Source organism: Bicyclus anynana, chromosome 5 (assembly GCF_947172395.1).
Source record: "Bicyclus anynana chromosome 5, ilBicAnyn1.1, whole genome shotgun sequence".
NCBI lineage: Eukaryota > Metazoa > Arthropoda > Insecta > Lepidoptera > Nymphalidae > Bicyclus > Bicyclus anynana.
The window spans coordinates 13,088,858-13,113,256 of NC_069087.1; the positions used below are offsets into that span (position 1 = coordinate 13,088,858).

A 24,399-nucleotide genomic window follows, 5' to 3' on the forward strand; every position below is an offset into this window, starting at 1 on the left:
AAACCTTCCCTATACCTCCACGAACATTTCAAGACCAAGATAAGATTAATCCGATCAGCCGTTCTCGAGTTTTAGCGAGACTAACGAACAGCAATAAATTTTTATCTATCTAGATAGATAGATAATTCTTTAGAACGTTTATCATCATTACATACAACTAGAACTCATCCGAAGCAGTACCTGCTTCTGGTAACAGCAATGCTGTTAATTAGCATGGCTTTATTGATTTAAGTCATATTGGTTGCCGTGAAGTTACTGAGTCGTGAGGATTCACAATGGTAATCAGTCACAGACCAAATTAGATGAGAATTGAAGTCATTCAAACCCTTTGATAAAAGTAGATCGTAAAGATTTGACTTTTTCTTGAAATTATTGCTGATTAAATAAATATGAAATAACGATATTAACATACGTAAATAATGTTTTAATATCATTAATTAAATACATTATAGTTAACCAAATTATTAATATAATGAATTAAATTATTTATTTATTATATGAATTATTCAGCCTCCAAGACCGGGTCGCGTTTACTGTTAAGATTGTAAACGTGGTACATCGCTTTATTGACAATGGCGTCGCATATCCCAGAGGTCACCCTAAACAGAACAATAGGTAGATATTAATAAAATTAATTATACAATCCCTCTGATAGTCTCAATGGATAATAATCACTATCAGCAATACATTTATCCTTCCTTATAGTACAGACGATTTGGATTTAGAACTTATACTAACACAACACAACACCAACGGGGTGGCGTTTCATTCAAAACATGAATTAAGATTTAATCCCAATGTTCTTCAATGTAAAGTGAACGTTAAACAGTAGTGATTAGGTTCACTTTCCTTTGGTTTAAATCTTAATCCATGTTTATGAATATGACCGATAATATTTTACTCTTTAAAGATCACTATCTTTGATGATAATAACCGGGGCTTAACGTGCTCTCCGAGGCACGGATGTGTAGCGCCAACATCCCCATAGGGAGATATAAGTTTTGAAGAAATGAAAATTTCTTGGAAAATAGGACCTTACAATCCGAGGCCACATGGGCTAACGGACCAACGAGGCAATAGGTAATAATAAAATGAATAAATATTACAAGTATGTAATTCGAACCGTAAAAGTAGAACGTAAAGCATTTGCACGTAAATCTTAACGCATACTACGAACTTGATAATAGTGTTAGGTAGTAAATCCTAATACTGTTTCCAATGCACGTATGTATAATCATATATTTGCAATTTATTTTCGTAAAATTTCGGTTTTCGCAGCTTTGACGGCCTCCGTGGCGCAGTGGTATGCGCGGTGGATTTACAAGACGGAGGTCCTGGGTTCGATCCCCGGCTGGGCCGATTGAGGTTTCTTAATTGGTCCAGGTCTTGCTGGTGGGAGGCTTCGGTCGTGGATAGTTGTTACCGGCAGACGTACCGCCAAGCGATTTAGCGTTCCTGTACGATGCCGTGTAGAAATCGAAAGAAGTGTGGATTTTCATCCTCCTTCTAGCAAGTTAACCCGCTTCCATCTTAGATTGCATCATCACTTACCATCAGGTGAGATTGTAATCAAGGGCTAACTTGTAAAGAATAAAAAAAAGCTTACTTATAATTAAGCAAAATAATTAGGTATATTTTTTATATCATAAATTAAACACAAATCCATGCACCTTTCACGATGTCTAAATCAACACCAGCATTTAATTTTCCAACGTAAGACATGTTCGTCTTTCTTTTTTGAAAAATACATTTGCCATCACCAGGTTATTCGCGGCCGCAAATATCTAGGTTTGTAGTTCCCTCGCTGTTTTAGCTTCTAAAACGGAAACCACCCAAACAGTGTTCTTGAGAAAGTTGAGTTGAGATAGAAGTCTATCTATCTAGAATCCTTTAGGTATAATAATCTAAGAAACCCGCATATTCTAAGCACTGATTTACACTACCTGACTTACCGTCTACTTAATTTCGACTTAGTGTCACTTTCGATCACCTTGACCAACTGAGAGTGCGTAGGAATATCTTCTTTCGCGTAGTATTCTAAATGCGCTCTAAACATCTTGCTGTGTAGGGCTTCCCTAAAAATTTACATCCATGTCATTACAAAATATCTTCAGGGCAAGTAAGTACTAAATGACAGTTCTCTGCGTAGTTACAAATAAAAACAATTGTTCGAAGCTTAGTACATTGGAGAAGTCTTTCGTACGCGATTGTAATGGCGTCAGAGTGCTATGTATGTAGAAAATATGTTGCTGCGCATAGATGAAGTTATATGCCGCTTACTGAATTTAATCCAGGTAGTATCACTTGTCTCAAACGGTGAAGGAAAAACATCGTAAGGAAACCTGCATACCAGAGAATTTTCTTAATTCTCTGCGTGTGTAAAGTCTGCCAATCCCCAATGGACCAGCGTGTTGGTCTAACCCCTCTCATTCTGAGAAGAGACTAGAGATCAGCAGGGAGCCGAATATGGGTTGATATTATAGGGTGCGTTCCTAATTTGTCGTGACTACATTTAGTAATGCAGTTTAAAGCGTCGTAGCTTATAAATCTAAATGGAGGTTCACTAATGACTATGTGAATAAGGACTAAGTGACAAACTCTCGTTCACGAGTTTCTTATTGTTGTGACAAAATAAACGGCAACCAAGACAGTCGTAAAAAATCTTCACGATTAATTGAGATGGCAAATGGGTTGTATCAACGGTTAAAATATCGACACGACATAATGGAAGCGCGCTCTTACTTTGACCACATATCAAGTGAATTCTACCTATTTACTGAACTAAACTTAAAAAAAGTATAATAGTAAGTACCATAGCAATGCGTCTATAATCCTTGTTATATCAAGCGTAGTTATGGTGTTGCCGGATGAGCCTTCCAGATTCCCATATAAATTCAAGTCTGAGGTTAACAGGTCGTAAGGTGGCGTCTGAAAATTTTAGCATTGTATACATAAATATCATTTTAGTAAATCTTTTAGTTCTCTCTTGTAGAGCAAGAACCTGTCGCACGATATTTAATAATATGCCGATAAAATATTAAAAAGAAATACATTTTATACTTTAATGATTGAGGGCATTCAGTGGCTAAACGTGGACCAATCTACATGTGGGCAAAGTCACATCAGCGAAGCCTAAAAACGAATTAAATTTTTCTACCATGTTTTTGCTCTCATAAAAAAAAACCGTTCCCTTGTCAACAAATCATCATCCAAACACATCAGCAAATGTTTTTACCGCACTATAAAAAAAAGCATTTCCAAAAATTGTTGGATTCAGAAGATCCGTTTTTTTTAAATTGCACGATTTCTTTAAATTTTAATTTCAAGGTCTAATTGTAAATATGCACTATTGTAGTAATTGTGATGTTATAGTCAAAGCTGGTGGTCCTTGAACGGAGTTAAAAAGTTAAATCAGCTCCCCCTATTCGCCTGGGACTTCCCAAATTCAAACTCCATAATTGCCTACCATACTTACCTATGATAGAGCAGGGGTAACAAACGCTTTCATAAAACTTTTATTAAACCATCGCAGCCCATTACCATCTGATAATACGTGTTAAGGAAAGAATTAACCTTTTCCCACATTTGTCTCAACAGCATTCTGGGATAACCATCGCGTTGGCCCTTCGATGATATCGACACCGAAATAGCGAGGTACGAAGGTAGGGGTTTCTTCAAATCCAAAACATACGGTGGACAGTCGTTTATATTCTGCATAATTGAAAGTTATATAAGCATCTATTTCTATACTAGTCGACACGCCGCGGCTTTACACGTGTAGGTAGTTTCCCTTCCCGTAGGAATATGGGGATAAAATATAGCCACTCACAAATAAAGAGGCTTACTATTGGTAAAAGAATTTTCGAATTTGGTTTAGTAAATCCAGGGATTACCCCTAACTTTAAATACACAAATGCTAGAATAGATTTATCGATTACCTAGTATGCCTCAATTAATCCCACTAAAAACATTTTCATCTAAAGGTGTTGTTATATTAGTAATCCGGATGCATAATGCTTGCGCTGTAAAAGAGTTATATCTCAGGGAAAGCCTACATGCGTAATTGGGCCTGATTACGAAGCTTTGCAGTAGTAAAATAATTTTTAAATCGGTCCAGTAGTTTTAGGGTTTATTCGTCACAAAAAAAAATCTTTCCCCTAAAATGTAGATGACAAAGACAAAACTTGTTAATAAGCTATCCGCCACTTATCGGAAGGTGGTGAAGCCGGACTGGCCGTTTTTTAAATAATAATACTAGTATAGGTAGGTATAGATTGCGTTTCACGTTGTTTTGTTGGTCCTCAATGAACTCAAAAACCATTTAACCAATTTCAATCTGCACACTGTGTGATACAACTTGAAAATATTAAAGCCTGGGGTAATTTAGGGGTACATTAGGGGTAGCGAAGAAGTAAGTAAGCGAAGCTCGACCGGGTAGTTAGTGTAGGTATATATTATAGTCAAGGACACTTACTGGATGAAAAGTGCCGTTCTCAGTTATAACAAACTCTTGGTTGCATTTTTCAGTTTTGGTTCTCCGCAAGAACTCGTTCTTTTGATAACGTTTGCGCTCGGTCAAGTCGAGAATCTCACACGCCACAGTAGTCCTACAAAATGTTTCAAATATAAGTACATACATCAGTAATAATTTCCTCAAACTTCTTGAGAAATCAGGTCCCAAAAAATGTATTAAAAACTAGCGGACGCCCGCGACTTCGTCCGCCCTTACACCTCCAGACAGACAAAAATTTTACTGATTGCATTTTTGGCATCAGTATCAATCACTAATCACCCCCAGATAGTAATTTTGGAAATATATTTCAAGTACAGAATTACCTATACAGATTTGTTATAAATAGGTACCTATAGATTTTAATAACTTTGTTGGGTCAGTCGAAAAGAAAATCCTCCTTTCTGAGCCACCAGGTTACTGAAGACTTAGTCCTAGGTCAATTAAAAATTCTCAGAGGATAAATGTTGGTCGTAAAGTATACTTCCTATACCACAAACTCTTTTCTTCTAGGTTTTTTTCTTAATACTAAGTACCTACTCAGTGTACCGAAGAATTGAACCTAGGTTAATCCGTGAGTCCTAGTCATCCTGTATCTACGAGGAACCTCTCTTTCGTCGCATCGCAACGAAACGATATTCCACCGTTATTGGTTGACATTTATCTTTCTTCTCGAGGTATGTCATGTGTGCACCCTAGGCCTACTGGTCCGGTGGTGAACCTTTAAAATAAGCTGACATGAAATTGATTATACTTTAAGATAAAAAAAACTCACGTAAACGTAGCGGGTTCTTGTAAAGTGTAAACGGTCATGGTGATCCACTCCGTAGTGTTGGGCTGCATCACACCCCACCACGGAGTCATCACTATGTTCACTATGTTTGGGATTCTTTCACTGCAAACATTACATATCAAAGTCTAAGTCTAATTAGCGGAAGCCCGCGACTTCGCGTGAAACTCGATGTAAACTTTCAACCTCTATTTCACCCCCGTTCTGATTTTATTTTCGCGACAAATTGTCCTATCATCTTCGTATTATGGTCTCAAATCGTGCCAAGTTTCATATGAATTAATTCAGTACTTTCAGCGTGGTGCCCGGTCAAAGCATGGACAGACAGACAAAAATATATAAAAAAAAATATTTTTAGCTTAAGTATCGATTAAAAATGTCCTCCAACTAAAATTTTCTAAATATCTTCAATGTACAGAATTTGACCCGTTACAGTTTTATTATAAGTATACATGTAACTTTTGCTCATTTCGAATAGTCGTGATACATTTGGTATTGTTTTTTACATCACGACAGGCATAGAGGCCAAGTCTAAGGCACAAACATCTTAGTGTGTGTAAACTTAAGGAACCAGCACCAGCAGAAACCTGTTGGTAAATTATTCAGAGTGATACAGGAGAAGGCGTGTGGCATAATAGAGGCTTATGTACAAACCGTTGCTTAGCAACCACTTACAGATACAGGAAGATGAAAAATTATACCTAAACATGTTTCTATTTGTTGATGCTCCTTCAGTTCCATACACAAACACGCCTGTCAAACATCTTACAAAGATAGTCAAAACGTTTTCTTTTTTTCCATCCGTAAAAGCGTAACCGCTGTATTTTGTTTAGTTTGTTTGAATATGTTGGTACTTACGGTAGCCAAATAAATCTTATTACGTGCTCAGTGTCATTCGTAATAGCTATCAAGTCTCTAGACAGAGAATGTGTCAACATGGCTGGTATAGTCATATGATCCTTGGACAAATAAACCTGAAGGAATAACTAGGTTGACATATTGTATAAAACTTTGATAAAATTGTGAAACCTATTCTACATTAGTGTAGAAATGTAAATAAATAATTTTTACGGATGTACAGAGAAACAGTAATAGACGAGTAAATAGCATCCGTCGCGAAGCATGCACTCAAAAAAGAGGCTAACTTATTAGTGGACTCTATAAAGAACACAAAATTACTTAGTAACTAATTAGTTTATCAAATAAATTATAAGTCCCTAACCAACTTGCTGCTTAAAATACATGTTAAATATGTGTATTGTAGTCATGTGATGTGAAAATCACGTCAAAATCGAATATCTTTTGACTGACAACGGCACACCAATCAGTCGTCTATTTATTTCTCTGTCTACGTTTGAGGCCCTATAGAACTACAATCAAATCAATTTAAGGTGAGCTAGGATAGCAAAACTTACAACATTTTGTCGATACGCAGACCTGATGATCTTTTCGACGTACATCGGCATATCAAGCCTTGATTCGATACAATTCGGAAGGCCACCTTGTCCTTTCACAAGGAATTTAATTACGTCATATCCATAAGAACAATAGAACACTACCTGAAATTATATAATGATTTATTTATTTTGCTATCATCCGCGAAAATTCGGCGAACCCATGCGACAACGTCACCCAGGTCCGACAAAATACTCTCTACGTACGTTTCACCCCGAAACCGGAGCATCCTCAGGAGATGTTGACTCTACAACGTGCAATTGCACGTTGTAGAGTCACTGGGTGACGTTGTCGCATGGGTTCGCCGAATTTTCGCGGATGATAGCAAAATAAATAAATCATTATATAATCATGTTGAACTTTCGCAAAGTAACGCCTGCTTCTATCCAATATTTACTACCTGAAATGTTTTTTCCATCAATTATTAATTTCATATTTGGTCGAAGTTAATCAGAATAATCAGCCTTTTGACGTCCTCTGTAGGACATACGAGCAGGACTTCCAAAGACCACTGTCTTGAGCCGCCTGCATCCAGCGGGTCGATGTTACCCGATTTCCAGCACCTTTGGACCCCAATGTCCATCGGCTTCAAACTATGTGCCCCACCCATTGCTAATTCAGCGTCGCGACTCCGCGACTCGTTAATCTACGACGATGGTGACATTCTTATTCGGATCTTTACACTTTATATTCGAGCCTGCAGATTGCAGAGATCCTCCAAGAATAGCTCGCCTTAGTATATGTAATCATCATCATCATCAGCTGATGGACGTCTACTGCTGAACATAGGCCTCTTGTATAGGCTTCCAAACATCACAGTCTCGAGCTGCCAGCAGTCAGCGGCTCCCTGCAACCCGCTTGATGTCCTCGGTCCATCTAGTGGGGGTCGACCAACACTGCGCTTTCCGGTGCGGGGTCGCCATTCCAGCACCTTGGGACCCCAACGTTTTTTTTTTTTTATTCTTTACTAGCCGACGCCGAGCCCGCGACTTCGTCCGCGCGAAACTCGATGTAAACTTTCAAGTACCTCTATCCTACCTCTACCCTACCCCTACCCTACTTTTCTGGTTGATTTTTTACACCTTGTGTCCGAAAAACCCAAATATCTTACGGAACCCTATTTTTTTCAAAATAAAATGTAGCCTATGTTACTTGTGGATAATGTAGCTTTCGAATGGTGAAAGAATTTTTAAAATCGGTCCAGTAGTTTTTGAGCCTATTCATTACAATCAAACATACAAATAAAGTTTTCCTCTTTATAATATTAGTATAGACAAGTTAGCCCTTGACTATAATCTCACCTGATGGTAAATGATGATGCAGTCTAAGATGGAAGCGGGCTAACTTGTTAGGAGGAGGATGAAAATCCACACCCCTTTCGGTTTCTACACGGCATCGTACCGGAACGTTAAATCGCTTGGCGGTACGTCTTTGCCGGTAGGGTGGTAACTAGCCACGGCCGAAGCCTCCCACCAGCCAGACCTGGACAAATTAAGAAAATCTCAATCTGCCCAGCCGGGGATCTAACCCAGGACCTCCGTCTTGTAAATCCACCGCGCATACCACTGCGCCACGGAGGCCGTCAAAAAACGTCCATCGGCTCTTCGAAATAATGTGCCCTGCCCATTGCCACTTTGACTTCGCGACTCGCTGAGCTACGTCGGTGACTTTGGTTCTTATACGGTAAATTTAATACCTACTGTGAATTTCTTCCCATACCTATTCAAGAACCACTTGGTTGTCAGAAAAATTACCAAAGCAATGGGGATGATGACTAGGTTTGAATATATTGATTTTTATGATACATTCGGGTAAAGAGGGTCAATGTTAACTAATTTATACATAAAAAGCAAAGATATAAAAAGCAAAGGATATTTGCAAAATAAATGAGATTATAAAATTTCAAAAACTATTAAATTTTTTTTATCGTAATTAGATGAAAATTCATACAGTTTTAGCTTCCTTACATTAAATGTGACATTTTTTAATATATGAACTATAAAGATAAACGCACAAATAACAAAGATATTAGTAATTTTGTTTGAACGCGCATACAAATCTAACGATCATTACATTGCCTATGACGTCATTTTTTCGAGCCATTTTGTATGGGGCGTTTTTCAGGGATCCGCGGCAGCGCCGCAAATCTGCCTCTTTAAATCTCTGTAGCTCCGAAAGTAATGATCGCAGATACCCTGTTCCTTTTACAAAATTGCTTTACTATTAGTATACTCTTAATTTATATACAATTTAAAAAACTGTCATCATCCCTATTCCTTGACTATTGTTTTGAAATGAACTAATCGTTGACCTAAAAAGGCTTATGACACTATCTACTTGTCTACTGGTGTTGGTCTTTCTATAAAACAATAGCTAACCTCGTAATCGATCATTTCCGTGGGCAAAAAAGCGAAAGGCACAGCCAATTTGTCGTTCGGTGGTACTTCTGCAAAGTATTGCAGGCACCGTATGACCGTGTCCGGTGTTATTGTGTTGCCACGAAGAAGACGCCATGTTGTAAACACATCCGTAGGATTATAGAGCCAGACGATCTAGAAATATGGAAACTCCTATAGGATTAGGTCTTTTGGAGCTGCCTCAAATAATACCGTTTGGTGGCAGATATAAATTTTCCACCAAACAGATCACTATGTCGCGCTGAAGGATTTAGTTGTCAGTAAAACTACAAACATGATGTTTAATGGCACGAGATAGAAGCCAACTACAGACAGAAGCAAGCGATGTGTCACACGACACTACTGGTTTCTGTGTATTTTGATGAAATTCCTCCCGTGGCTAAAAGCAGCACGTGATATTATCATAAAAATATGGTAGTCGTGGTAACATATCGCCTACTTCTGTCTATAGTCATCTACGATCTTGAACTTTAATACCTTTGCCTCAAATTGGTAACTTAAGCGCAACACATTGTAGGTTGTGGTTCAAGCGAGTGTGTCCAGCGAGGTGATCTGATAAGACTGTCTTTACTTGTGCACAAAATTATCAACAGCATAGACACATCCATTTATAGAAAAAGTAAACTTTATAAATTATACCCACCCTTATCACAGGATCAAGGTTGTTAATAGGTACTCTTCCACAATCCATCACTGTCATATATTCGTCATCACCAAGTACTCTACGCACAGGGGAAAGGACTCCCTTGGAGTTCACGTGGGCGTTGATATGAATAAAAATGTTTAGCGTTCTATGGTTAGGCATCGTCATCACAAAGCAAAGAGTGTTTCGACCCACGGACGTGTACATCAGCTTGAGGTGTAACAACACTAGTGTTTCAGGCTGAAAGTATAGTATATAAAACGTTTCATGGTTAGCTAAAATAAATTGCAGCGAAAAATATCGAATTCTGCGACAAAGTGGCTGTTAATTTCGTTTTCGTATCATTATTGGACTATTTTAATGGTCCGCACATCTCTCTGTCTCTACCGATGTCTGTCACTACATGGTCTCTACAGGGCACAACACAGACCGTCTTTCTCCTGTAAGACAAGGTGTTTAATAACGATCACTATCAGATTTTAAAAATAACCACCAACTCTCCAACCTTGAATTGCTAATTATTGGAATAAGCCCCTAATATTTTATAGCTCGACCTTGAAACCAGGATCGAAGCAGTTAATGACTTAATGTAGTCTCTATAACATAAAAATAAATAACATAAATATTATAAATAATAATATAGCAAATCTGGATATTTTCAATAGCGGTTCTAATTCTTTTAAAAGTAAAGTTAAAAACATATGTCGATGAATAATGTAGGTACTTTAAATGCATTCTGTTTTTGTTTTAAATGTAATTTCTTATTGTTAATTCCCATTATTATTGTTGTAATTACATTTTTTTTCTTTCTTTTAGTTTCTTTTTTTTTTTTTAGTGGTAGGTAGATTTAGTTTTTGTTTCTTTTTTTTTTAATGGTAAATTAAGAATTGTATTAAAATAAACACATGTTGAGTTAGCCTGTAAGTGGGGTGTACAATGTAGCATATTACTTTTTAATGCATGTTATGTTTAATTAGTCATAAGTTTTTTTGTATACAACGTTGGCTTCCGAATAAATAAATAAATAAAATAAATAAAAAGAAACTCACAGTTACTATTCCATTCATCGGAAACATTTCCACCAAAGGTCTGTGAACACATGCGTGGCGCATTTCATAAGTCGATATACCGATTTGGACCTCAATCATTTCGCAGTCACAGATCTTCTCTCTTCGAAAGTTGAATGGTACCGGCACGGAGTAGACACAACCCAGAACAAGTATGAGTTCCACGTCAGTGCTTCGGACGCACAGATCTGGTGCGTAGAGGTCGGCGTTCAACGGTTTATGGGGTCGACAGTCTTCCAAAGCTTTATTGAGGCTATCAACATTAAAGAAGTGCTTGATGTAAGCAAAACACTTTAAGATAGAGCTCGGTCAGGCAACTACTGTTTCTACGGATTTATATACAGCTAACCGGCTGTATGATAATAATCACTGATCAGTCAATCAGTTGTAAACACATGGTAAACAATGCTCAGAGTAGGTAAATAAATTATATGTGATCGAATCAGCAGAGATGACAATTTCCGTTGAGAAACAAAGGTAACATAGCTATTTATATTTAGTTACCTTTGGTTCTACATGCAATGCAAGCTACATGCAGCAATTAAACTGATCACAAGTAAGTGCAGTTTGTAGTTGAGGTTAATTGCCTGAGGTAAGTACCGCTGGTTGTTCATTAAAAATTAAGAAAAAGGCGCATCACATGTGGAAGGCCATAGCCCATAAGGTAAGAAGAAACGTCTTATATTATGGGCAACAAGTAAAAAAGTGAATGCGGCTATCTAGAAGTAAGATTATTAAGTAAGATACTCGTAAATAGCATTTCAAACCATACACACCCTTCGACGTTAATCATGTTCCAGACGCAATGATTGCTTAAAATAACAGGACATTTAACTGATATAGAGCGTTTAACCTGTAAATATGTTATGGTTGGTTGTTGGTTTATTTATAAAATAAAAATATTACAAATACAGACTTCATTTATGTTGATGAAACACCCTACAAAAGGCCTATGTCCTGCAGTGGACGTCCATCGGTTGATATGATGATGATGATGATGATGTTTTCAGGGGTATTGTATAATATAAGATACACCAATGCCTGTAAGATGGTTGGCTGTTTACCTTCTACAGCCAACCATCGTATAATTCGCCTCGTTCACAGAGATCATCAGATAGGTGAAAGTCAACATTACCCAAAGAGGAAATATTTATTAGATCGATAACTTTACCTGAGGTCTTAGACCTACCTTAATCGTTGGATATATGCCGTCATACCAGATGATGCAAATACTCTTTCTAATAGGCTGTTTTTCCTCTACTTCGTTGAATTCGTTGCGATACACCACAGTATATTTGATGTCTATTTGTCGTGACCCTGCTCCTCCTGCTGTCACCGTCATGTTAACCTCACAATGGCTTGAGGGTTTCAAACTGTTCTGTTAAACATGATCAAAGAATGAAAGAAACAAATGTAGATCCTGGTTACCTTTAGGTACTTATGATGGGTCTCTCTTGTTCAGTTGTAATACTTATCTAATTCGTGACAACAATACACACGCAAACCTTCACCTTATAATATCACATTGATAATCGCTTTCAATCAATAATGGTCTAACCACGACTTATTGTTAGCGAAGATGCAGCCTACGATAGTACAAGCTTGCCCAGAAGGTGTGTACCTATTCTTCAATTGAAGCAAGTGTTATGGGCTTGCCACAAACTCGGTAAAGTAGCATGAGTAGTAGCCAGGCAGAGAGATAGTGTCGCAACGATACTCCTCCTATCTCATGCTCCGTTCTGTGTTTAGTTAGCAAAGCAAGTTAGCAAAGCAAAATCCGTTCTGTGTTTAGTTAGCAAAGCAAGCAAGGAGCATATTGTGGCGGTGCAGGCAGTGGAGTGGACAAACATTTTAACTAAGGTATGCATTATACGTATAAATTTTACAAAATGAAAAATTTCTTCTCCAATACAGGTTTTTAATAAATCCTGGGGATAGGCAGTGCATTTTTGCATCTATGAAGTGCACGCCACTCGTTGCAGGGTAATAGGTTATGGTTATTACTTACACCAAGGGTGTTCTTTATCTGCCATAAGGGCCGTTTCCCTATTTGACCATGTGATTGGTAGTTGTGCGTGGGTCTTTCGGTATAGATCCCCGCTAGATACAGCGAAGGGTCTTATTAGACTACGTAGCGGTGCATCATTAATATACTTACAACACAGCAATCAATATTAAATTTGTCGCCACTGAAGTCATCTCCCATGCCGTCAATAACGGGATACAACTTTGAGGTGAAGAAACAGGATCCAAAGTTGTACAGCGTGATAGGGAATGTCCTGCTCTCTCCTACCACCGCGTCGTGCAGGTTAAGCGTTTTCGGTAGTACCTGGAATACAAATTATATTGGGCTTTACTTTCTTTTAAAAGTAGAGTACTCCAGGAGTAGAACCTCCAGGAAGGTTGGTGGCGTTGGTGGAATGGTGTGAGGCTCCAATTCTCCTCTCCCATAAGCAGAGGCTTGACCCTACACTTCGTCGATAAAGATTAGGCTGATGATGGTGAGTTTATCTATATATGAAATTGATACTACAAATATTGTTTATTAGATCTTCTTTACGCCCCATCCTATCACACCTAGTGGTGCATAGGGGCTAAACTATTTTTTTCTAGTTAACACCCTACCGGCAAAGACGTACCGCCAAGCGATTTAGCGTTCATGTCGTGTAGAAACCTAAAGGGGTGTGGATTTTCATCAAGGGCTAACTTGTATAGAATAAAAAATAATAGCATGCTGTATTCTTTAGCACACTCCAGGACCGATCAGCAGCCTTCAACTCCGTTTCAATGGACCGCTTCCAAGTAGCCTTTGGCCTTCCACGTCTTCGCTCCTCTAGGACACCACTTGAAGGACTTCTGTGCAACACCCGATGTTCGGCGTAAAGAGTGACCTATCCAATTCCATTTTCTGCGTTTTATTTGGTCAAGGATATGAGGTTCCTTAACAAGGGTCCAGACCCAGAGTTCATAATTGGAAATAGTGACAGGCCAGAATACCTATTCCAAAGATGGTACGCAGAATTGTTGATGACGACTTATAGGGGGTACATAAGCTACAAGTAATTCATTAGGTACCTACCCGTAAATCCGGCAGTTCCGAAAATCCAGTAATATTAATAAATATTTCGGTAGGTTCTCCAACAGGTCTGCAAAAATGTAAATTGTTTTAATCACTTTGACCGCTCTTACTCGTAAATCCCAATCCACTCCATTTTGAAACTCTTTAATTAAAGTTGGATTTTCAAAAGGTGGAGGCCCAAACAACGTCTGCCCAGGGAACCCAGGTATATCCCCGTATAAAAGTATATGGAGATGTGATGTAAAAATAAGGATCTGGTTAAATAAAAGTATGTTTCTTGAAGAAAAATACATTTTATTTATCACTTTTCTAGGGCAAAATATTCGCCGGTGTGCGCGGGGAAATAACATTTGAAGCTGTATTATTTATTTTTTTGTATTTTTTTATTCTGTTACCAACAAACTTGACAAACATGAAAACGAACAAACAAACTAATCATAAGTCCTCAAAAAATCGTAATGCTCAGGCTGAATAGTCAACGATCTCAGCTTGTCCTCGTAGTGGACAAATTAAACATAGATTGAGAATGTCGTAAAACGTTGTAACAATTTTTTTTTTGATAAAGTAATGATTTCATTATTATAGTAATATTCCGGGGCGGTAAGAATAAGCCTGGGCCGGGGATGGGCATTCCCCTTTACTGCTGGGTATATCTATACTATAATATTATAAAGCCGAAGAGTTTGTTTGTTTGAACGCGCTAATCTCAAAAACTACTGGACCGATTTGAAAAATTATTTCAGTGTTAGATAGCCCATTTATCGAGGAAGGCTATAGGCTATATTTCAGTCCCGTATTCCTATGGGAACGGAAACCACGCGGGTGAAACCACGCGGCGGCGGCACTAGTTAAAAATATAACCAAAGTAAATAAAGATGGCAGCAACTTGGAAACTTCAAATTGATACATGCACTTACTTTCCATTAATTAAACAGACACATGAACAAGTGACTGTGGTCTCGTACACTTTGTCAGCTTGTCTGGGGAAGAACCACCAATGGTAGCGAACAATCTCTCTCGGTGGTATCACTAACGTCCCGTTGTCATCTGCCCCAAGCCATGGCACGTTGGTGAGAACTCGCAGACTGAAATGAAATTTTGAATTCTGTCAACCTTTCCAATGCACAAGTTGAACCAGTGGCTTAGCGATGGGGGGGCCTGCAGGCTAATTCACTGACTTTGACTTGATGCTAGTTGATATAAATGAAATTGAGATTATATGTAACAAAATGTCAGCATGTGCCTATTAACAACCCTTCGTGGATATCATACAGAAGGTAGATGACATTTCTCAGTTGATTGATCTCAGTGGATGTTTATTTCAATAGGTTGTTAATAAAGACCAAATTAGTAAATAAGCCAGCCGAAAGTCAGTCATAAGAATGACGAAAAAAATGTATAAATCCGAATATGCACTGTACGCCGTAAAAGGCTACAACTCATGATCGATTAGACCATGGTTACTTGGACAGATACAAAATACTGAACTGCGCCTTTTCAATGCCTGCAATGTTGGGCTCGTTAAAGATATCCTTGACAGTTAACTAACAGTTTAATTCTCTGCTCGTGTTGTTCTCCCTGCCTAGCTTAATTTGGTAGATAAAATCCTACTAAAACACCTTTGGATACCGATTCTAATATATAACTTGCTGCAGTTCTAGTAAAGCTAAGGTTTTTAAGCAACTTATAGAGAGATATTGCTGGTAGTCCTCTCGCACCTACTTTGATAGAATGATGAAACGATTATCGAATACCAATAAAAAATAGTCCAGGATCCGTGGAACATTTTTACAATTGATCACTATCAAATTAATAGAGCCTCAATAGCTCAACGTAAGAGCGGTCGGACTCATCACCTAGGGGTGATGGTTCAATCCCCGCCCCGTTGGTCTATTGTCGTACCCACTCCTAATACAATCTTTCCCCACTAGTTGGAGGGGAATGGGAATATTGGTCATATTTAAAAGGTATGGCAAATATTCTTTTTTTAAAAAAAGAAAAGAAAGAATTTTCAGTGAGTAGCTTCATCCGCTAGTAATCAATAATTGTAAAAATGTTTCACAGATCCTGGGCTAAAAGTATACGCACTGTATCTCCATCCTAGTGCGGTTGTGCATGTAAGCGGTACAATAATTGGTAGCGCCAGTGATGGTGGGCGGGAACTCGTACATAGCATGGGCGTCTGGGTTATAGCCGTGCGACATCAGCTCCACGTGGCTGGTCTCCGCGTTACCGACGAAACTAATACGAGCCTGTAACGAGCGTATGAACCCCTCGCAGTTCGACGTAGAGTCGACTAGACCACGTGGCACATCTCCCATGAGATGGACGGATCTGGTTATGCGATAGCTACCATTGCACGGCCTCTGGCAGGGTTGCTAGGATCTTAACAGAGAGCTTCTGGGTTCGATTCCCAGTTCAAGTCAGATTAGGATTTATTTTCTAAACTAGCTGACACCGCGCGGTTTCACCCGCATGGTTCCCGTTCCCGTAGGAATACGGGGATAATATCATAAACGGGGATAAACAGACTCTTCAGCTTTATAATATTAGTATAGATTGGCTCAGATCTGGTCTGGTGGAAGGCTTTGGCCGTGGCTAGTTACCACTCTACGGGCAGTTGATAGCCTGACCAAAAATAAAAACATCGCAATGTCGCGAAAAAGAGGAATTAATTTATTTCATTGGCAAACTAAACACAGGCTGCTAAGAAGTATGGCGGCCTACCAGGTTCTTTATATTTCTGACCAGGAAAAACATTACGGAACATTACAGAAAATTATCAAACGTCAAATTAATAAAATTGTGTGCAAAAGTGAATACCTACAAATTTTCAGGTTTTCTTTTATTCTTTACAAGTTAGCCCTTGACTACAATCTCACCTGATGGTAAGTGATGATGCAGTCTAAGATGGAAGCGGGCTAATAGCCCAAGAGCCCACGACAGCCAGACCTTCGTTATTTTATAAAAGTTGAAAGTTTCTCTGTAGATGTCTCCTATACAGGTAAGAACGACCAGCGACTATAAAGTTTGGGTTGTGGTTACCTGGGCAGGTAACAGATAGTAAAGGTGTATAAAATAGTACTTGAAATTCGTTAAAGTATAAAGCTCAATTTTTTAATATTTCCTTCGGGATAACTTTAAAAATCTTGTCATCCATTGCCGGACACTTATGACAGTTGCTACCCCCTGCCAGACACCCCTAAACTTTAATAAATTATAATTATACTTTCGTTATAGTATAAAAGCTAAATTTTATATATGTTACTTGGGGACTTATAAAAAGATGTTACCTCAATAGCCGGACAGTTTTCGTGGTTTTTACATCTTGCCAGACACATCGAAAGTCCACTATAGGTGCGAGCGCGAATACTTAGTCGATTACTATTTTTTAAGATATCTAATAAAAAATAATTTTATTACGTTCATAGCCATGTTGTATAAAGTAAAAAATGTTTGTTTAATATCATAAAAATATATAAAAAAGTATAATTACAAGTAAAAAAAGATAATTAAACTTATTTATTAATTTAAACATTGTCGTCGATGTTTTCATTTTCTTCATCACTACTACTCCAGTCGATGGCAGAATCGTCCACAACATCACCTTCAATTCTCGCCAGCAATTTTACGTGTTCTTAAAGGTGACCAGTGTCTAGATGTTATCAGTGGTTATTTATAATCATAAACTTCAATATTCATAGTTGGTGCACTAATGTTATCAGGCTGCTGAAGTGCATTAAGATATTTTCATAATCGCAAAAGAAAAAATAAATCGTTGAATAATAAGAATCTTCTTTTCTTTTTTGATTAAAAATCCTTTAATATTTGAAGGATTATTGCAGTTTGTTTTCCTTATTTTTATATATTTATAAAATTTGGCAATTTTAAATATTTGGGTACATTAGTATTATATAGTGAAATAGGTGTTTTTGTAAATATTATGTTTATGTTAAATTTTTTTCATTAATAATATATAAGAATTAAGGAAAACAAACAGCAATAGTCATACAACTAAAATATAGATTGTACTCGTAGAGAGAACGCCATTTATGGGTAGCCAATAAATCTAATTAGAATGCGCCATCTAGTGATCACGGTATATAACTTTTTTAACTGAAATGAGAGTTGCGTATCTATCTCAATATATAATGTATCATCTATGGATGGTGCGCAGTAAAAGAACGCACTCGACTAAGCGCTCTATCTCACTCGCACCTACTTGAACAGTTGTTACCCCGCACTCGCACCTATAGTGGACTTTCGATGTGTCTGGCAAGATGTAAAAACCACGAAAACTGTCCGGCTATTGAGGTAACATCTTTTTATAAGTCCCCAAGTAACATATATAAAATTTAGCTTTTATACTATAACGAAAGTATAATTATAATTTATTAAAGTTTAGGGGTGTCTGGCAGGGGGTAGCAACTGTCATAAGTGTCCGGCAATGGATGACGAGATTTTTAAAGTTTTTCCGAAGTAAATATTAAAAAATTGAGCTTTATACTTTAACGAATTTCAAGTACTATTTTATACACCTTTACTACCTGTTACCTGCCCAGGTAACCACAACCCAAACTTTATAATCGCTGGTCGTTCTTACCTGTATAGGAGACATCTACAGAGAAACTTTCAACTTTTATAAAATAACGAAGGTCTGGCTGTCGTGGGCTCTTGCTCTATAAGTTGTTAGGAGGAGGATGAAAATCCACACCCCTTTTAGGTTTCTACACGGCATCGTACCGGAACGCTCAATCGCTTGGCGGTACGTCTTTGCCGGTAGGGTGGTAATTAGCCACGGCCGAAGCCTCCCACCAGCCAGACCTGTACAAATTAAGAAAATCTCAATCTGCCCAGCTGGGGATCGAACCCAGGACCTCTGTCTTGTAAATCCACCGCGCATACCACTGCGCCACAGAGGTCGTCGTCGTCAGTTCATTGTTTCGTAATTTATTTTTAACCTGGTTAACTATAAATAAGCTGTTTTGTGGGAGGTAGCCGGTTTCAAGGACCCAGACCTTTAACTGTTCAAGCACAGAATGTAATTTTCTAAAATAGAACAGACAAGAGTCTACAATTTACAGTATATCTTAAACGGAACAAATTACAAAATGCTTTCGTTTCAAATTCGTTACATTTTAAAAAAAAGAACGAATGAATATGTATTGCCAGACTGAAAAATACCATAATTTAAAATTGTGAAAATTGTACAAGATTATTATATTTTCTATATTAACAAACTTACTTTTAGCTCTTTGTTAATAATGATATCCCAGTTCTCGAGATATTCCCCGAAAGCTTTTGGCTCCAGAGCTACTGTTATAATTTGCCAACCACGTCCCTGTACGATACCACACATGGGCATTGCGACAAAATTTCTGAAACGTAAATATTTTTAACCGACTTCAAAAAAAGGAGGAGGTTCTCGATACAATGCGTATGTTTTTTTTTTATGTTTGTTACCGTTTAATTTATTTTTTTGTTTAAAATTTTGTTTAGTAAATTTGTGTTAAAATCAAAATAACTGAAATACGTCTTTGAAGTCTATTGCATTTTTATGTTAAAAACATTATGTTTTATATGACTTTGCAGGAAGAGAAGACCCAATCGACATGATATTTAATTTATAAAATAGCTTAAACTCGTTTTTTTTTAATTAGCTTACAAATGTTATTTTAGATCAATTGAAAAATATGATTATATTTACGTGTTATATGGTGCCTCCAATTTAAAATACATTGGTATTTCCAATTTATTTGATAACATGAAGTTTGTAAACGTTGTCCTAGCCGGTACCGTTGGTGGTAAAACAACCTAAAAGATACGAAACGTTTATGAGTATAAAACGGCACTAACAAAAATGATAATGATTTTAATTGTAAGTGTGTCGAAATCGGGCGAGCTATTCGCAAGTTTCCATTTTTACCCCGCGACGCAAAAAGAGTGGTGTTATAGGTTTGACGTGTCTATCTGTCTGTCTGTATGTCAGTCGATCTGTGACACCATAGCTTCCAAACGGATGAAGCGATTTCAATTAAGTTTTTTTTTGTATTAAAGGTGACTTATGCGCAAGTGTTTTTAGACATGTCTGATGAAAATCGGTTGAGCCGTAAAGGTGTGGGGGAAAAAGTGGGGAAGAACTGAATGCCTGCAAAAATATTCGAGTGCGACCTCAAATGAAAGCGCACTGAAAGAGAATATTGATGACTTAATCGAAAGCGTTCTTAGCTTCGTTTTATGAGAAAATTGGTGGTGGTAAAATTAGGACATGGAAATCTGATTCTTCATTTTTTTTTAATTTTATGATTTTTTAATTATTTATTCATACTGAAAATTATATCAGGCAAACCTCTGTAGGACAATCCCATTCCGCATTCCACTCAGTACAAGGTGGCCAAGTGTTGCCTATGCAGGGAATCCTAAACCAAGTGTGTTCAATTTTTGGTATATTAAATTGATCACTATCAACATTATTGTATTGAAAATCTCCACATAGCAAATATCCGTATACTTCATTATTCTCCTTTGGCCTGGAATCAGATGGTTCTTATTTTTATCTATATAGTTTAATATTATTTATTTCTTGGCTGAGTTTTTTGTGGTCTTTTGGAACCCTCGTAACTTTAATTTTAAGTTTTGGACTTTATTTATCACCATTGGATCATGACATAACTTAACGTTTCAAAATTGCTTGTAAACTCAGCCTAATTGGCTAAATGAATTTTTTGCATCTAAGTAAAACTCATCAGTGAAATAAAATATTGTAAAGCATACATTCTAAAAGATAATAAGTACATGGGGAAAATTTAATTTATGAAAATAAAACATTACCTGTATCTGATAGTAAATAATCTGGACTCATTCGAAGGAATGACACACGATATAGGATCAATTATGAATACATTATCAGGATCTGTATTAAAGAAAGCTTACGTTAAAATGAATGAATTAAATAAAATAACTTTATTAATACATAGGATACAGCTTCAAATACCCTTCGATTTGATCGCTGTACATCACTAAACTTTGTCTAATGTTGTCCATAAGTGAAAAGGAATACGCATTATATTCCACTTTACTCGCACTTTATATTGCGGTTGTTGCAGTGTAAATTTGTTTACATAATAGGTTTTTAAAATTAGAACTAAAAATTCGAATTCCATTGCCATTCGATAAACTCTCCTTGTGCAACTTAAGAAAAAATACAGTCTACAGTTTCTTACCTGGAAGCCACTGAATGCATCCATCCCCCATCTCGTGATTAGTAACACACAAAGTCTGTGATATATTCAGCGTGAGATCATTAACACTCCCTTTCCCGAAATCTAAATATCTTTCAAAGACTGACGCTTGTGGTATATCACATAAACAGGACAAACTATTCTCCATCAAATGAGCTGATCGACTTTTGCGTTTCCAATTCTTCTGAATAGTGTGGTCCTTAATGTTATACATAGGACTTCCAGGCAATACGACCCACGCTATTACGTTAAGGTATAAAGGTTCCTGTGGTTAAATTGTTGAAGAAGTCTTTAGATTTATAATCGAACTGGAATCTAGTCTCTGATCATTGAATATAAGTACTCGTAATTACTAAAATTTAGATCAGGTAAATAAGAAGCAAAAATCAATCATTAAAATTTGTCCATCCACACTAACTATCTACTACTCGTTTAAAAGATTGAACTACTGAGAGGACTTTCTTTCCGTTTTACACAAGTAATTTAATGAAAAATATGTTATGCTTTGCTTTAACTTTGTTTCATAGATGGGAAAAAAATATCTGAAAGTGTCAAATTCCATGGCTCCGCCAGTATATTGGACCAATGTAGAATTAAGTAACAAACAATATTAAATACCATATCTACACCGGACAGCCTATAAATTTATTTTGTCTATTTACGAATCTTTATTTTACTTTACGAAGTATACTTCTTAAGTAGATCCATACCTGGTTCAGGACTAAAAACACAATTTCCGCAGTATAAAAACCCAGTGATATTCCCGAGAATACTATTGAAGTTGTAATACTTTCAAATGCGTGGATAACACCACAATTGCCTGTGGAAATCTATAATAAAATCATCGCATATGGTAGCCAAAAAAAATTTAAAACAAACGCTTTAAAATCAAAAGGTTTCAAATCAAAAATAACCAACTTGAAAGTATCCTTGACCGCCATTCGGAAGAAACCATTGGTAAATGGCATCTACCTTAGATTTATTAACAATTTTGACAACGTTCTTTCTTTGCTCGCTGACGTTCTTCCAAACTCTAAATTCGAGAATTTTCTTATTCAATATCACATCGGGACCTAGAAAAGTAACAATAATATGATTTTTTCTAAAATAATATACAAAATATATTGGACACAGATTGGGATCTTGTCCACAGGCATATATAGCCATACTGTTTACCAACAAACAAATTATAAATGAAGGTATAAAATATAAATCGCTAGTAATTTCACACCTAATAATAGTTGTTAAATAAATGAAAATAAAATTGATTAATGAGCTTAGAACGATTAGATATAGTTACTAAAAGTATTTTGAATAATAATTTATAAAAAAAAACAATAAATTTTGTATAATAATAATTTAAAAATAAATATGTTATGAAACGACATATGTTTTCTACCTTCATTTTTTAATTATTTGTTGGTAAACAGTACACACGAGTATGGCTTTAGTATAGGTCGTGTTACCTGTGATTTAATTTTCAAAATGAAAGAAAGAAAGAAAATAGAAACATGAGGGAAAAACTCGTGCCTAAAAATGTGCAGTTCAAATTGTCCAACTTATATTTATACATACCACCACTATTGATAAAGGCTTCATGCTATGATAAGATAACAAAAATATTTAGGTATATCAAATAACGAGTTTTGGGCAGGAGAAGCATTCTGAAATGAAAGCCACGCCACGCGGTTTTCTTAAATCACATTACATTTCGTAATTTTTTTCATTATGCACAAATTTTTATAACTTTAACGCTAAACATGGACGACTTTCTATACAAACTTTGAACCCCTATTTCACCCCTTTTTCTCTTTATTTTAGGGTTAAAAAGTAACCTACGTTCTGCTTCAAGGTCCCATTTATATTATACCAAAATTCATCTTGATCAGTGATTGGTTCAGCCGTTTAGCCGTGAAAAGGTACCAGACAGACAGACTTACTTTCGTATTTATAATATTGGTATAGATTTTCTATACTGTATGGTATGCAACTACGTCAACGTGATACCCGTACCAACGAGTAGGTATTTTGAATGTTGTAAATAATTTCAAAATAGATTCGAGAACACTTAACCATAAAATCGCAGTTTGAAAACAATTTTTTAACTAAGTACCTTCAACTTGCATCTTACCAAAACACTTCCCAGTAACGGTCAGTCTATAAGTGTTGCCAGCTGTATCATCAACCAAGTAATATTCTGTGTACGATTGTCCTACGACATTAGGTCGAAATGTAATTATCACTTCAGCCCAATCGAGTGGTTTTATAGGAGTTGATGTGATTGATAGTTTAAACACTTGGTCAATACTGTTTATTACATACAACAATGACATTCTATAAGTGAGATTGATCTGTAAAGTAATGGTATTTTTTTAATTCAAACACTTGTCACTTCTGACTTCAGTAATGTTGCTTAAATGTTTCTCTACGCGCGACTATAATCACGTTCGCCCTTATATCTATATAATCTGGCCATGTCACAAATTCCGCTCTTCAGATGTACACATTTAATAGGAAGGCACTAAACTGACGTATTATCGATATAGGGAACATCGATATTACGTCAGTGCCTTCCTATTAAATTTTAACTTTGTACGTCAAGCGATTTTCGAGATTTCATAATGAGTGAACCTTTCGCTTATAAATATTTAGATTATTGAACTGATGAAATTACAATAAATTTCACTAATTAAACCGCTGAAATAAAAAAGTTTAATAAAGATAATATTTTCCTTACGTCAGATTCATTTTGTATAGAAATTCGTTTCTCAGCAACTGAATCCACAAGAATACAGTCAAAATAAACTATTTTATTTTCTGATATACTTTCAATGGAGAAGTTTTGCATTTTGAATACCAATGAAGTTATTCTATAAACACATTAACTTTATATTGGTATCCTACTCTTAAGTAGGTATTTAAAGAATTTAAATGTACGTTGAATTTTGTAGTACATTTAGGATTTTATGTTTTACTATTGAATAGGTACGTACTTAAAATAGATTATAGTTATTTAATGTTCCATTTAGCCAATTTTAGCAAATAATCTTCGTATATTAAAAATTAACGACTGTAGACACGGATTTTTTTTCGTCTTTAAATTAATTTACTCTTTGGTGTGGCTTAAAACCTTCAAACGGTTTGTGCATAAAGCCAGTCCTCAAATAAAATTTATAAAATAATGTGCCCTGGCAAAA

The 24,399-nt window shown here is 36.5% G+C and overlaps 1 protein-coding gene across 1 annotated transcript; it reads right to left on the reverse strand.

Annotated features, from left to right (window-relative positions):
• Positions 1 to 488: 488 nt before the first annotated feature.
• Positions 489 to 24,050, reverse strand: LOC112047469 (uncharacterized). The gene is made up of 26 exons (XM_052881613.1): positions 23,940 to 24,050; positions 23,334 to 23,553; positions 22,121 to 22,275; positions 21,913 to 22,032; positions 21,185 to 21,467; positions 20,793 to 20,874; positions 20,311 to 20,491; positions 19,669 to 19,775; positions 19,207 to 19,339; positions 16,050 to 16,213; positions 14,879 to 15,046; positions 13,962 to 14,028; positions 13,041 to 13,211; positions 12,072 to 12,260; positions 11,659 to 11,735; positions 10,865 to 11,135; positions 9,816 to 10,055; positions 9,134 to 9,307; positions 6,716 to 6,859; positions 6,159 to 6,274; positions 5,286 to 5,405; positions 4,475 to 4,607; positions 3,574 to 3,711; positions 2,813 to 2,928; positions 1,953 to 2,075; positions 489 to 599 (listed from the first exon to the last, which is right to left on the reverse strand). Exons 1-26 carry the CDS (start codon positions 24,048 to 24,050, stop codon positions 503 to 505), a joined length of 3,900 nt encoding a protein of 1,299 aa, XP_052737573.1. The 3' UTR covers positions 489 to 502.
• Positions 24,051 to 24,399: the final 349 nt, after the last annotated feature.